The 15212-nt window shown below is 41.0% G+C and overlaps 2 protein-coding genes across 38 annotated transcripts in view; one reads left to right on the top strand and one right to left on the bottom strand.

Annotated features, from left to right (window-relative positions):
* The window catches only part of mapt (microtubule associated protein tau), a 104654-nt gene extending 92876 nt beyond the window's left edge, over positions 1–11778 (top strand). For 28 of the 33 annotated variants that reach the window (XM_062983905.1, XM_062983901.1, XM_062983892.1 and 25 more), the window contains one exon: positions 7128–11778. In XM_062983905.1, coding sequence (XP_062839975.1) covers positions 7128–7343 — 216 coding nt within the window. In that variant the 3' untranslated portion in view covers positions 7344–11778. The other 5 variants (XM_062983895.1, XM_062983911.1, XM_062983924.1 and 2 more) reach the window with 3 other exon arrangements.
* kansl1 (KAT8 regulatory NSL complex subunit 1) overlaps positions 10747–15212 on the bottom strand; it is a 178358-nt gene continuing 173892 nt past the window's right edge. For all 5 annotated transcript variants that reach the window (XM_016994553.2, XM_016994552.2, XM_016994554.2 and 2 more), the window contains one exon: positions 10747–15185. In XM_016994553.2, the coding sequence (XP_016850042.1) occupies positions 14955–15185 (231 nt within the window). In that variant the 3' untranslated portion in view covers positions 10747–14954. The remainder of the gene's footprint in view (positions 15186–15212) is intronic.

The raw sequence follows: 15212 nt of genomic DNA, 5'->3' as shown, positions 1-15212 counted from the left end.
TCGTATCATTCGCTTGGGAGGGAGAAACTTGGTAATGACACTCTTCCTTTTTCTTTGCCCCCGGGTTGCTTCTGTTGTCTCCTTCTCCTCAGGTGGGAAACACTAAGCCTGTACCATTCATTTCCCTTCCTTGTGAGGGAGAAGCATAGCCTCACTATTAATTTGTTGTGGGGTCTTCCTAGCAAAGCTCAGTTTCTTCCTCACAAATGAGGGGAATGAATAGTACAGAGTTGGTGGTTTTATCTTCCATAGATGAAGGAGACGACAGAGGCAACCCAGAGACAAAGAGAAAGGAAGAGCAGTGGAGGCAAGAGCTGAGGCACTTCTTTCCTTCAGAAAAAGACTCAACTCACCACCTCACAGAGAGAAGGTGGGGAAATTGAGGCTAATCTGCTTTGCTGTTTGCTCTGAGGGAAAGTACCCTATTACAAACCTGGAGTGAAGCACTAAAAACCTATCTTCAACCCTAAGAAATTATTTAATTTTGACCCCTTACTACTGCCAAGTTGTGCAGGCCTGATCTAGAGATTTCTAGAGACATGCTATCTCAGGTTAAAAGACGGGATTTTTAATTCACATTTTCCCACCTTTTTAGAGCTCCTCGGCCCCTAACCCTGGCGAATGTGGAGGGCTGACTGTAATATGTTAATAGTTTGAAGTTTTTTTAAAGTAGAGTTTTCCTTATACATCCCCGGTTTCCACTGTGCATTTCCTGCAAGCATCTCTGATGCTGGCTAAAATGATTATTATATTTGCCAAGCTAACCACTGATGAACATTTGCTCATCAGTGTTCCCTACAGAGATCTGAGAAAATACTTGCCTGAGGGATTACATGTTTTCTGCAAAATCAGCTGTTGAAGCTCTCATGTTGGATTCACCCTTTCAAGCAAGAGAGATCAGTAGGCTTCAAAAAAAAATGTTTGGAAATAATGTGGAACTCAGGTGCTGCTCAGAATAATGGCTGAAATAAGCCAAGACAGAAGTGTGGACTGGATTTTTTTTTAAAAAGTATCTCTAATGTTTTTTCCCTTCAGGAAGGCTCTGTCATTCCTAATAAAACTTTGTTTTCCAAGAGGCACCCAGGGTGCATACAGACGTACCTAAAAGCAAGGGCATGTTGTCAGAGTTGCTGTTGGTTTCCTGGGCTGAGTCTGGAGAAAACTCTTTATCTGACCTGAAGCCAAACCTGATTATGCTTTAGTTGGTGATTTTGGCATCACAATCCCTTTTCCTACTGCCTTGATCCCAGAATACTTAAAATTGTATTATAAATTGTATTATAAAATACTTAAAACAGACTGAAATTGTGTTTTTTTCTCTCTCTTAAAGGCATCATATGAACTTACTTAGAAGGCAAAACTAATCAAATTTATATTCTTAGTTGGATGGTGGGAATTGCATCCTAAGGGTAGCAAATAATTCAGGAAATGTCTCAACAACTTTATTAGATACACAGGGTTTATGGTAATCTGTTCAGTGTATGACAGCAGTTATCCAGAAGCATTGCAACAGCAGAGCACCAGGATGTGTGGATCAAGCATCAAACGTAGAGGTGCAAACTCAAGCTTATCGCTAGGTGGCTTCTTTATGGAAATAGGAGGCAAGACAAGATATACCCAGAGCAATCAAGGATAGTAAATAATAAATCTATCAAAGGCAACCAATATTGCTTTTGTTGCCTTCTATCTTTTATCAGAAACAGGTACTCCAAAGATTCAAGACCATTTTAGTATTACTAATTTCGTGCCATCTCAAATTTTATAAGCATGCCCTCTAGTCCATCATCCAAATATGTTGAATATCATTGTGCCCAGGACAGACCCTTGTGGCACCCCACTGGTCACTTCTCTATGATGAGGAGGAGCCATTGGTTTGGGTTTGGCCAGTTAACCAATTCCCAATCCGCCTCTTTTCCCCCCTTTTTGACAACATTTGTCCAGTCTGCTGGAACTTCTCCTGATTTCTAGAAATTCTCAAAAGATGATTGCCATTATTTCTGAAATTACTCCTGCTTGTTCTTTTAATACCCTTGAATGTGGTTCATCTTGCCCTGGGGACTTGAATTAATGTAGATTAGCCGGCTATTTCTGTACTGCCTCTTTACCTATTATGTGCTGCATTTCTCCTACTGCATCATCTGCTCCATTGTCCCCAAGTTGGTCATGGTTTTGGGAAAAGTCTGAGGAAGGTATTATCCAAATTCCCAGTCTGATTTGGAAGTCTGTAGTAGACCCCCACAATTGCATCCCAGTTATTTCTTTCCCTATTACCGTATATACTCGAGTATAAGCTGACCTGAATATAAGCCGAGGCACCTAATTTTACCATTAAAAACTGGGAAAACATTAACTCAAGTATAAGCCGAGAGTGGTAAATTTCAGAAATAGAAATAGAAACCAATAAAATTACATTAATGGAGGCATCATTAGTTTAAATGTTTTTGAATATTTACATAAAGCTCAAATTTAAGATAAGACTGTCCAACTCTGATTAAATCATTATTCTCATCTTCTTCAATGTAAATGTGCTTATGTATCCTTTTAATAATAATAGAGTAAAATAATACATGTAATAATAATAATAATAAATCCAGGAAAATAGTACATGTAATAATAAATAGAGTAAAATAATAAATGTAATAATAATAATAAGATCAGAGTGAAATAATAAATGTATTAATAATAAAAATAGAATAAAATAAATGTAATAGTAGCAACAATAATAGAGAAAAATAATAAATATAATAATACCAATAATAATAGAGAAAAATAATAAATGTATCATATATTTTCGAGTATAAGCTGACCCAAATATAAGCCAACCAGGACCCTCATCCGAATATAAGCCGAGGGAGGTTTTTTCAGTCTTAAAAAAGGGCTGAAAAACTAGGCTTATACTCGAGTATTTACATCCTGGATCTCCTCACAGGTGTAAACATCCTTGATATTTGATGCTTTTCCTTCAGTTTGGTGTTTTCTTACTCATATTCTGATTCATCATAGCTTCTTCTTTTGTGCATTTTTCTGTTCTTCCTGTTTTTTTTCCTCATGGGAGTCTGCTTATTGGTAGATTACTCTCTTGCGGCTTGTGATCTGCTTTTCCAAAATCTGGGACAGTTATCCCACTTTGCCTAGGGATGTAAATTTGGTTTGCCTTCTTGCTAGAGATGTAGAAGGGTTAGATTTTTCAGTCTGGTGTTCTGCTGAATAAACAAAGAAAATTTCACGGTAAGTTTAACTCCCATTTTAATCACACAAATGTACTCTGGCGCTTCAATATATATATATATATATATATATATATATATATATATGTGTGTGTGTGTGTGTGTGTGTGTGTGTGTGTGTGTGTGTGTGTGAGAGACATGTTGATGACTAGACTGGGGAAGCAGCAACTAATGTAGAGGTGAGTGACCTGCTGGCTTGCAGTACAAAGGAACAGGAAAATGAGTTCACCCCATTGGAAAAGAAACATGTCTGCTCCTGCTTTTATGTACGTCTGTATACACCTCAAGTAAGACAAACTAGGCTAAGATGTTTCAAATTGAGTCAGAGGAGAGAAGGGATTTTCTGTTTCTTGGCTTCATCAAATCACAAATGTCTGTTATTATGGTTCTTAAAGGATTACTGCATGGTTCAGCTGAAGGCTCTTTCAAATGTCACAAAGCTCCTATCCTTCAAGGCTGTGTTTAAAATCTTGCCCATGTATTAAAGCTGGGTTACTGAGGCAATGTGTCAAACAGCCCATTCTATTGGGTTTAAACATAAGGACTTGGTAGGTTCCTCACATGAAGATAGATAGTATTGAACCAGCCCACTCATTCTGCTAGGCCAACTGTCAGAGCTAGTTTATTTATTTATTTATTACATCACTTCTACCCTGCCCTTCTCACCCATATGCTTAGCGGTTAATTTTACATTAAGTTTGGACTGGACTAGGCTAGACCTGGCAGCAACAAGTCCCTAAATCTTAGAATCAGGTTAGCAGCTTTTCAGCTTGTCACTCTAACACAGTGGTTCTCAATCTTTGATCCTCCAGGTGTTTTGAACTTCAACTCTCAGAAATAACAGTCAGCTTAGCAGCTGTTAGGAATTGTGGGAGTAGATGTCCAAAATACCTGGAGGACCAAAGGTTGGAAACCACTGCTCTGAAGTGTATCTTCAGCAGCAACTTAATGTGTTAGCAGCTGGTGATATTGATGTGAGAAGCTTGACCTGGTGATGCTATTGATAAAAAACTGTTCAGACTGGGTTATTGTTGGGCTTAGATGGTATCCCTGATCAGTCTGTTGGGTCCTAGCTGCTCCTTAGGTTTTGAAAGAGTGGTTCAGGGTACAAGTAATCCTTTTTCTTTGTGTGTATTTGCCTCATCTTTGTGCCTGTCTCGGGGAGGGAGGCTCTACTCACGTGCATTTCAGCCCTTTCCTCTCAGACACATCTCATTTTAATAATCTTGTGAACCTTTCTGGCTCTCATTGGCTCCTTCCAGTGAGTGCACTGGCTTCTTCTGATGGGAGAACCTCTCTGCTTCCTTATCCTTCTCTCAATGCCATTCACACAGTTTCTGGCCTTGAACTTCCTCCACCTCTTTCCACTTCTTCTCTGTCCTCTCTGCATTCCCTAGGCCACAGTTGAGCTCACCTAGGCTATTTGAGAAGGAAAGTCAGGCAAAGTAGTGTGAGCATAAATGGTTCCTTTGGATCTGCCCAGGATGCCATAAGCATCAGTCTGGTCCCAGGGAGGCTTGTGTGTACATCCCAGAAGAAAGAGGAGCGAGTGGCAGTGGCAGACCAAACCAGAATAGAATTAGAAAGTAAAAGTAAAAGCAGTAAGAAGATCTCATAAATGGAAATTGTGTCCCCATTACTTTTTTAGGAGAGAAGTTAAAACACTGAAACATTTCAATTATTAGTATTGCAGGCATATCTCAGTTAACAAAGCTTGTGACAAAGAGCTCTTGTTTCCAATGTCACCTCAGCGCTCTGTTTAGCTGAAAGTATTTTTGAGCAGAAAAGTCATAAAGGAAGGCTGGAGATACTCAAAATTTTGGTATCAAGTTGCAGCAGTGTGTCTACAGTAAACAATGCAATAAAGCATTGATCTGGGAAGATTGAGATTCTACTCTAACCAATCTTCTTATAGCTGTGTGTGTCTGCCTTCATCAGCCAGAGTGAACAGTAGGAACCTTCTGAATAACTAAACAAAACAAAGAGTGAGAGAAATTTGTTGAATATGATGTGGTTTATGCCCAAGCAACAAACTATGTTTCCTGAGACATTTTCATGATTTATCTTAATTGTAAAATGTAGAGAAAGGGGATTATAAACCTATGTGAAAGACAGTGGTTGTAGTAATCATTGTGGTAGGTGGAACCTGACCCATTGTAAGGATTATTCTTGCTGAAGAAACTGAATTTTAAGATAATAATGACTAAGCATTGCAAGAGTTGCGACCACACAGACTGCAGAAACAGGTACAAATATCCACTGCTGCAGGATGATACTGTTTATAGACAATACTCTTCTTTTAAGTGACAGTTTGTTTATGTAGACTAGACTGAAAGGAGCATTAAACCATTCAAGTGTTCTGACTCCTTCCAAGCGTGACAGTTCCCAACGAGATCAGCAGGGAGGGCAACTTAGCAGCACACAGCAGGCATCCTCTGAATGGGGCTTGATATGATCAGACCCATCTGTTGTAGGGCCCCAGAGTCGATTCAGTGCTACCTACTGTGTTTTCCTCAGTGTTTACATTCTCCATCTTTGGCTCCTGTGGCTTCTTCTACACACTGTAGTTGTTTTTTCTGATTTCCTGTCCTCTTCCAATTCCATGTGTCCCTCCCTCCCCATTGAAGATTTTTGGTTTCATGTCATCTTATTTGACGATGCTATTTTGCATCCCACTGACCTTCTCCACCCACATGCAGAGAGAGAAGGGCAAGGAAGACACGAACGGTGCACAAAACTGCCCCCATAAGACTGGGCTTCCGTCCCCCATCACGGAGCCCTCCATCCCCGAGGAGAGCCCACTCCCCGACTTGCACCCATGTGATGCCAGTAAGTAGTTACCTGTTGTCATGAGCTTTGGGAGAGCAAGAAGGGAATCAGATGCCCAAAGCCTGGAGGGTGCGGGGTGGGAACGCATCAGGTTTGTCTTTGATTTTGTAGAATAAAAACATGATGATCTATAGCATTATTCCTTTACAAATATGGTATCATTTATGCATTAGAAAACAAGTCAAATATCAAAGCCTTTCATAGGGCATAGTGCCCAGTTTTCAAGGATGCTGATTTCCTATGCTTTATGATACTGTATCATATTTGGACATATTCAGATTTTTTCCACCGTCATGGTATTCCAGTCAAAAGAGAAGCTTCTTCTGCAAGCAGACTTTTTGTCCACAGATAGCATAGGAGAACACCATATAGTTTGTTTTGTATGTACTTTATAAGGTATATATCACTTAGTATTTCTGGATCAAAGAATGTGAGTACCTAATCTTTTACAATAACAGACAAGCAATGTCATTTTTACTTTGGGAAGGGATTTTTTTTCACTTAGTCTCACTCAGTGAAATGTGCGTCTATTCAGGTCTGCACAACATGTGGCTTGCAGGCCAGATGAAGCCCACAAAGGGCTGCAGCCCATGGAAGGACTTCTCCTTTGACCAAGAAAGCTGGCAGAGCACGGGCCGACCAGGGAGGGGGAAGTTCAGGCACTTTACCCCTTCTCCTAACCCTAATCCATGGGAATGATGCGAGGCTGACAAAGGGGTGAAGGGGTTGGAATTCTGTTTTGCTGTTCGGCCCTTTCGCTGCTTGCCTTCCTGGTCAGGCGGGGAAGAAGGGAAGGAGTTTGAGTGGCCTGCATAAGTTTTTTTTTTAAATAGCCCTTTACAACTGCCATATTGTGCAGAACTTGTCTGAATTTTCCTAATTCTGAGCATAAGTCATCAGCACACTGGTCAAAGCAGCACAGATGGAGAGAAGCCGAGCTGCAACTGAATGAATGCCTTTGGCAAAAACACTAGCTAAGGTATAGCTAGGGTGTGCAGTGGGAGAGGGCCTCAACTCCCTGCCCTTCTTCCTTCGTCCACTGTCCTCATCTGCCAGTTTTTCTCATTCCAGATTGAGAGCCACAAGCTGACCTTCCGTGAGAATGCCAAAGCCAAGACTGACCATGGAGCTGAAATTGTCTACAAATCGCCCACTGTTTCTGGTGATGCCTCCCCACGGCGCCTTAGCAATGTCTCCTCCACCGGAAGCATCAACATGGTGGACTCCCCACAGCTGGCCACATTGGCTGACGAAGTGTCTGCTTCCCTGGCCAAGCAAGGCTTGTGATTGTGTTTAAGTGGGTGGAGAGAATAAGAAGAAAAGAATCCACTCCGGCCTTTCTTTCTCTGTTCCTTTTTACATCTGCATCCCCCACCATTCCTTTTTTCTTTCTTTCTTTCTTAACTTAATGGGCTAACTTTTTAACCTGCTCCCACTCCTTCCCCATTTCCTCATTCATCTCTGGCCTCAGGATTTCAAAATGGGAAAGTGAATTTCCCACCATTTCTGAAGATCTCAGTCTAGAGAAACATATCCTTTCTGTCCTCACCCCTAAACAAAAGGAAATGTAATTGCCAGGTGAACGTTTGCTGCTTTAGATATCTATCTTGAGAAAGAAGAGTGGTGTCTGCTGATGTGCATGTACAGTAGTGAGCCAAGCACATCCCCTTAAACATAGAGTCTCTCACATAGCAATTGCTTATCCACCTTCTACAAGAATCCCTGCTGCTTTCGGGCAATGGGAGAGGGATGGGTGCAAGTGGATGGCTAGACCATATGTCAGATTTCACACAGGCAGTTTTTAGTGTGGAACGCTTGTTGGATGACTCAGGCAATATGGTCTTTCATATTTCACTTGTGTAGAAAGGGTGAGGGGTTACCACACAGAAATAATGAGATGGGGCAGCCAAAAGCTCAATTGCAAAGGATGCACACACCTTTATGCTCATTTTGGGAATTTGGCTGCAGTCATTACCTCACACAAGTGTTACTTGTGTAATTAAAAGGAATCAAGTGAAAAGGCATTTTAACCCTGCAAGTTCTGTGCTCCTTTATGCTATTTTTCAAATGATGCATTCTGAAGAACATCCTGCCACCTTGTGTGTTCTCTTTCCCTAAAAAAATGAATCTTGAAAATTTAATGACATAGGTTTGGTGCCAGACAACGTCCTACTTTGAGCAGACTTGATAAAACACATATTTACTAAATATGTGTCTGGATTCACCCCATTGCTTTTAATTTTTTGTAGCAGTGACTATTGCCACCTTTCTTCCCTTCTCTATCATTGTTTCTAGTACACCTTCACCTTGCTTGTCTCCTTCAGCTTATCTACCCAGTATCTTCAATTTCATGTTACTGTGCCAATCTCTTTGCACCTACCACACATGCCAGCATTGGAAATCGTCTACTTCATCTAACAACTTGGGGCGGATTTGTGGGGAGAAGAACAGTAGGAGAAGTAAAGTAGCCATTTTGCTCCTTGGGCTCAGTCTAAAAAGGCCTGGCTATTTCTCATAGTTTCCATGGGGAAGATATGTGTGTCTGTGTGTAGAGAAATGTGTGAGGTAGAGGGGGTGGCTGTAGGGTGTCTTGTTTTACCATTGACAGGTGCACTTATTTAAGGGACGTGCAAATAGCAGGAAGGGTACTTCTTTGGCAGGGCATCTGTTTAGCACAATGTGGGTTTACATCAATTCTGGCAAAGTACACTTGCCTCATATCCTCTTCATATTCTGTATGTTTGCTACTTGATATCTGCCCACTTGAAGGACTGGTAGTACCTCAAGATACCTTTAGACAGATTTCAGATACAGTATGATTCACCCCCCCCCCCCCCAATTCACAGATTAGGTATCCATAGGTTCACTTAGCCATGCTCTAAAAAGTACTTCTTCCTGGAGACACTTGTGGAACTCTCTAGGTTCTCAAGTGCTATTCTATGGTGTGCTTCTATCTCACATATAGTAAAAAAAAAAGTTCTCATCCATAAATTCATTGGGGAATAGAGTTGGAATGTATCTTATGTTTATATGGAGGCTGCACTGTACACATCATGACGTAGTGTTGGTAGTCTCAACACATTCTTCCACAGTATAGCCAGCGGGGTGAATACTAGGTTTAAAGGCCCTCTCTTTCTTGTATCTCTTGCACATTTGATCCTAGTGGGGAAGAAACCCCTAACAAGCACATGGTACAAAAGTAACAAGTTCCCTTGAATACAAGGGCTCCAACAATAGTTCCTCAAATTGTCATTCTTTTTTCCATCCCTTGGAGTTGGGCAAGGAAGAGATGGCTGTATCTTATCCCAGTTGCTCAGAAATTGTGGCACCAACTTCTGTTTCTTCCCAAACTATGTATTCTAGCTAGCACCCCTCAATTGGCTCTCTTAAAGATGACTGAAACCCTTCTAATTTCAAGTACTTAAACCGTTGTCCTCAGCTACTGTCGTTCCCGTTCATACCTTTTTAATTCCTGTCCCCAATTTCTACCTTTCAGGCACCTTCAGATATACTCCATTTTGCTGAAATAACACTTAAAAACCCCAAATTGAAGAAAGCATGTTCCTATTTAAATTTAAAACAGATCACAAACATATTGGTATGAACAAGAGTATTCTGTGTATGGAAAAGTAGCCAATTTAGGTTAGCTAAACTCACTGGGTGACTTCGAGTGAGTAAACACACTCAGCCTCAGAAACTCCCATGATCACTTCACCTTAAAGTCGCTGTCAATTAGAAATGACTTAAAGGCACACAACAAGCAGAAGTGTGAACAGTAAAGCAAGTTGTTCCTCCCCCTACCTTTCCATACATGATACACCATTAGAATATGTTTGGAAATTGCTAAAAGATAAAGTCAAAACCATCCTACGCTGGGAAAAATATACATCTGACTATACTACGGAGCTTACCTAGAAAGTAGAAAAGAGTAATGGACTTCCCACGGCTGGTAGAACAAATCATGCTGCATTGCTTTATTAGTGTTCAAAACACGATGAGGCTTTGCCAGGAGGTGTGAAGAAGTTCCATATAGATGCTCCATTTATTTTTTGTCATGGAGCAGAAGGATTCATACATGTGAGGTCCTGCTCAATTCAGGCAGAGCCTTTTAACTCTAGCAATATTGTGGTGGCCGTTCTGGTTTGGGAAGGGGCTGCGCCCACATCTTGAACCTGCCTTATTGCTAAGCAATGGGTGGCATGCTTTGTAAAAGCATCTACAAAGTACAGTTGCCAGTAGAACCTGCAGCCTGGCCAGAAGCCTACTGAGTCTTTATGTTGGCCTAAGAGCACAGAATGGAGATGATGTTAGGAAGGTAATTATGAGCACCGAATCAGATATTTCACCAGCCCCAGCATACGTCACATCTTCCTCCATTCTTAAAAGGCAATCATAAGGTTTATTCATTTACAGTTATAGTATGCCACAGGTGGTACGGGGCAATTTATTTATGTTGTTCTTTAAGCCAGTCCCATTGGGGGAGTAGGTGACGTGGGAAATGGCCTGTTTCAAACACAAGTTGATAATCCACTTATAGCTTCACTTGCTGTTTTAGAATGATTCAGAATAGTAACCCTGTACCCATCACTGGCACTGTATTTATAAAGAGGTTGCTTAAAAGTGGCAGTCATTTGTTATAATCCGTTCAGATGAGGGTTAGGAAAAGTGCAGATTCTACAAGCAGAATGTCTGAAGGTAAATAAACTTGCTTTTTAATAAAAGGGTATGACAAAAAAAAGGATAGGATAGCAAGTCAAAAGAGGAACAACACAAGTTTATAGAATATTACACTGGTACACGGGAAATACTGATATGGTTGAAGGGTTAGTAAAATCAGTATTGTTCAGTCTTTAATGATTTAAAGATGTGTAAACTGCCTACCATTCTAAAATGCAGAAATAATAGCTGGCTTTCTTTTAAACCCAGCATTATAAAAATTGTGGAATGCAGGAGACTCCCCCACCGAGAACCTAGACATTATGACTCAATTCAACTCACACAACTACAGCTTGGCATGAAAAAAAAATCCCTTGCATTATCCCTTGTCAGTTATTGCATAGAGCATAGACCGAAATAAAATGACAGGCTTTCTTCAGCATGAAAGAAATGCAAAGCAATTATCTTTACAACTATTGCCCCCCATCCTTTTTCATTGCTCACATCCTCCACCACTTTGAAGCATAGATCATATTATTTCCTCCACCCAAATGTAGCTGTCTCCCTAAATCATAGGTGCTGTTCTGAGCTTGGATTTTACTTTTCTTTATAACTCATTTTAGGACAAAAGGGGCATCACTTTTCCAGATGGTTAGACCCATGAGAGTTTCAGTCTAGGTCCATGTCAAACTGACTGGCTGATGTCTTGTCTTGGTATATAAATTTACATATCTAGGGGTTTGAAAAAGTGTTAAACTTGACAGTTGAAAGTCTTGGTTTTGAAGTTAAAAAGGAAAAAAAAGATAGCGGGCTTTGTTATATGGAACGTGGAAGTACGCAAAAGGGAAAAATGGAGTTTAGAAGACCCTGCAATTCCCTTTTCAAAGTTTTTCAGGGGGTGGGAAACGGGGTGGGGGTGGGAAGGGAGCGAGATCTCCGTATGATCATCCTAGCTTAGCTACCTGTCTGTGACTGTCCATATTGTACTTGTGTGTTTTAACAACTGGTTTACACTGACTGTTGCTGTAAAAGTGAATTTGGAAATAAAAAAGGCATTACTACAATATTTAACGAGTTCTTTGTTGAAACGAGGGGATAGAGACTGGCATGGCGAAGAAGTCAGGCCATTCTAGCCACAAGAACTGGAATCCCACAATTCCAGCTATTTTAGAGAAGCATGTGTGTACATGCCTGTATGTTGTTGATACGGAATCTCAACCAACCCTAGTTACCATGGCCACTGTGTTTAAGGAATACTAGATGATACAACCTGTTAATATTTAAAAGACAACAGGCTCCTTATTTCTGTTAAAAAGTTAGCTTCTCAGCTCCAGTTTTGTGTATTTGGTCTGTAGCAGTAAGCTAAAACATGTCAGTCTGGATGGCACACAATCACAGTAAACCAGGCCTTATTTTACAGAAAAGGTGTGCAGATATTATCCTCTGCATATATTATTCTGCTCCATATACCTACCAGCAAACTAACCATCCAGGCTCAGTTGTTAATGGCACATTTCAACAGCCCTAGCAAGAATGAAGAATGCCGAGAGTTGCAAACCACCACCTGGAGTGCCACGTGACTCTCATCACAACTATATTATTCTGTTACATACAGGGGGGAATTATGTCATCTTTGAGTATGAAATTTTTACTGCCATTTCCAAGACGAAACAGTAGTAATAAAAGAAATCAGTCACTCAAACATTGAAAGTTCTTGCTTATTGTCATTTTCAACTATTTTCTCAACATATTTGCTAATACAATATTTCATCGCATAATAGTCACCACCATGTAACAGTCGCACCCTCAATTTTTGGGTGCCAAAATTTTGCTTGTTTTCCTCACATAATAGTCACACCCCTGAAAAACTCAAAATGGAGGTCTCTGGAACTCATACGTTCCCTGCTTTCTCCAAATAACTACATTCTAGGTAATGTAAACTGCCTTGCCTCGGAGGAAGGAGAGAAAAGTGAAGCTCCAGACACCTTAAGTTGAAAGTTTTAAAACTGGCTTGCCTTTGGAGAAATAAAGAATGGAGGAAAGGACAGGGATTCAGCCCCAAATGGTTCTGCAGTTTAAAAAGACTAACAAGTAGAGCTGTTTGTTTGAGACTGGAGCAGCCTCCTCCTCCTCATTTGGAGGTAAGGTAAGGAAACTAGAGAATCAAAGTCAGTTTTTTTCCTTGCCAATATTCACAAACCCCTTTTTGATGAAAAAAGGACGACTATTACATGATGAAATATATGATGTATTTTGTAAAGACAGCATTTTTCTTCCATTATGTTCCACAGATGAGATTTAGCACATTTTCTTAACTTTTTAATTTTTTAATCTTTTTTTATAAGCACACATTTGTGCTTTGGCCAACAGAATCAAGACATTAAACAAAGATCAGCTTCTCTGAAGAAAAGCGTTTCTATATAACAAGGACATTACACAGCTTGAAGCAGGAAAAGAAATATTTACAAAATACAAGGTGTTTTTTTGTGGATTTTTCCTTTATAACGCTAAGAGGGTTATTCAGAATTTTCAACCTTATAAATAGAAAAGCACTTAATGCAGAGGGATATGATAGCATTGGGTTTTTCCTCTTTTTAAAAGAAATTAAACTAGAACAGAACCAAAAACATTAAGTAATGTTGAAAATTGTGAAAAAACCCCAACCATTAAGCAGTTTAGCTACTATTTCGTTACAATTACAAAATGAGAAAAAATGTCTTTTTTTTCCTTTTTGGTGGTGTGATTAATACAGAAGACAGGCGCAATGCTAACAACAGGACAGGGACCAACAGCCACACCGCGAGGGTCAGAAAAACATTACAGATGGATCGGTGTGCAGAATCTGGGAGTCACGGGATGGGAGGTGATGGCAGCGGCTGCTTTAAATTAAACCCAAACTTGCTGAGCTTGATGATATAGTCAGCACAAGAAGTTCTCATAAGGAGGAAAGAAAACCCAAGTTGTGTGTGGAAGTGGAGTTACATAGTAGTGGTGAAAAACAAAGTTCTATCTTTTCCTGAGGGGTAAACGCACGCTTCATAGCTTAAAAACGTAGGATGCCATTTAAACAATGCATAGACTACATACTTCCATCAAGGGCTGAAGAAAAGAAACGAGAATACTGAAATTATACACTCTTCACTACAATATGGCTTTGTGAATCTGGGGCGACAAGTTGTTGACTCCTGTGACATTCCTCCCAGTACTTAAGGCTCAAGACTACTGTATTGCAATCTAGCAGCAGCAGATACGTAACCTACTGCCCGCTTTCAAACTAACAGGATGTATGCCAAACTAAAAAGAAACACACAAATGTTAGGAATTACCAGCAGGTAAAGGGGAGGGAGAGTCACAAATCACATCTAGCAAAGGAAGCCTTTAAACGCTTTCTGCCATGGACAACTTCTTCGGAAACGCTCATCTGCCAGCTTTCCCTCCCACTCTCAACTTGCTATGTATATTTATTTATTTATTAAAAATAAAATCCTAAACAACAGTATGATTTCTCAAAAATCACATCAAGGCTGATGACCTTGCCTTGAACAACCAAGAACACATGGACAGAGGGGGAGGGGGGGGACTTGAAAGCAGCAACAGACTAGCAGAAAGGATGAAGGCAGCACAAGGTGAGGTAACTTGGAGAAGAGGCGCTCTTGCGAGGGGACGAGCTGGAAGCCGTCTCTTGGGGAACCAAGTGAAAAAGAGGCGGGGAGTTGCATTGCAAGTGCTTTCTAGTGCCAGTGGTGGCCCATGAGCAGAATAGAGAGTGAAGGAGCTGTATTCAGAAGACATCACTTTTCACCACTAATTTTACTCCACTAAAATCTTAAAGGGAGGGGAGGGGCCACAGTGGTGGTGGTGGTGGGTGAGGAGAACAAGACACAGGAACAGCAAAAGTAAAGGAAAGTAAAATAAAATAAAACCCCCTTTGCCAGAGAACTCCTTCCAGGACCAACCAGCCATTTTCCACTCTTCTATTTGAGGAGTGTAAAGCGTGGGGATGGGGAGACAGGTCTGTTCTCCTCATCCGACCACCCAGCACTGGAGAAGGTGTGCGTGACAAGGTAACATGGAAAGAAAGGGAGGAGGGAAATAAAACAGTTTCTAAACTCCTTAAATTCACTAAAAACTGTGAAAAATTCCCGGCAGGATGTTTGAATATCAAACGCAGATTTTCAGAAGCTTTAATGCCAAAAGTTAGTTTGGTGGATTGCTTTTTGCTCTCATCTCCCTGTCCATCTCTTATCTGTGGGCCGGCCGCTGCACTGTGGCCACGGTCCCTGCGTTCCGGCTCTTGAGGGAAGCAAGGGTGGGTGAGGAGGGGGCCACGTCCGTTTCTCGGGAGGGTTTGCTGCCAGACGTGCGCCGCGTGCATCGGGATGATGACCGGTCTTGGGGATCCAACGGGTCCTCACACTCTGTCTTGGGGTTGAAGGAGAGTGGGAAGCTGCGCCGTTCCCAGGGCTGCACAGTCTGGAAAGCAAAAGGCAGCCAGTCAGC

Source organism: Anolis carolinensis, chromosome 6, assembly GCF_035594765.1.
Source record: "Anolis carolinensis isolate JA03-04 chromosome 6, rAnoCar3.1.pri, whole genome shotgun sequence".
Taxonomy (NCBI): domain Eukaryota; kingdom Metazoa; phylum Chordata; class Lepidosauria; order Squamata; family Dactyloidae; genus Anolis; species Anolis carolinensis.
The sequence above is the reverse complement of the archived record's forward strand: the minus strand, read 5'-3'. Positions and strand labels throughout refer to the sequence as shown.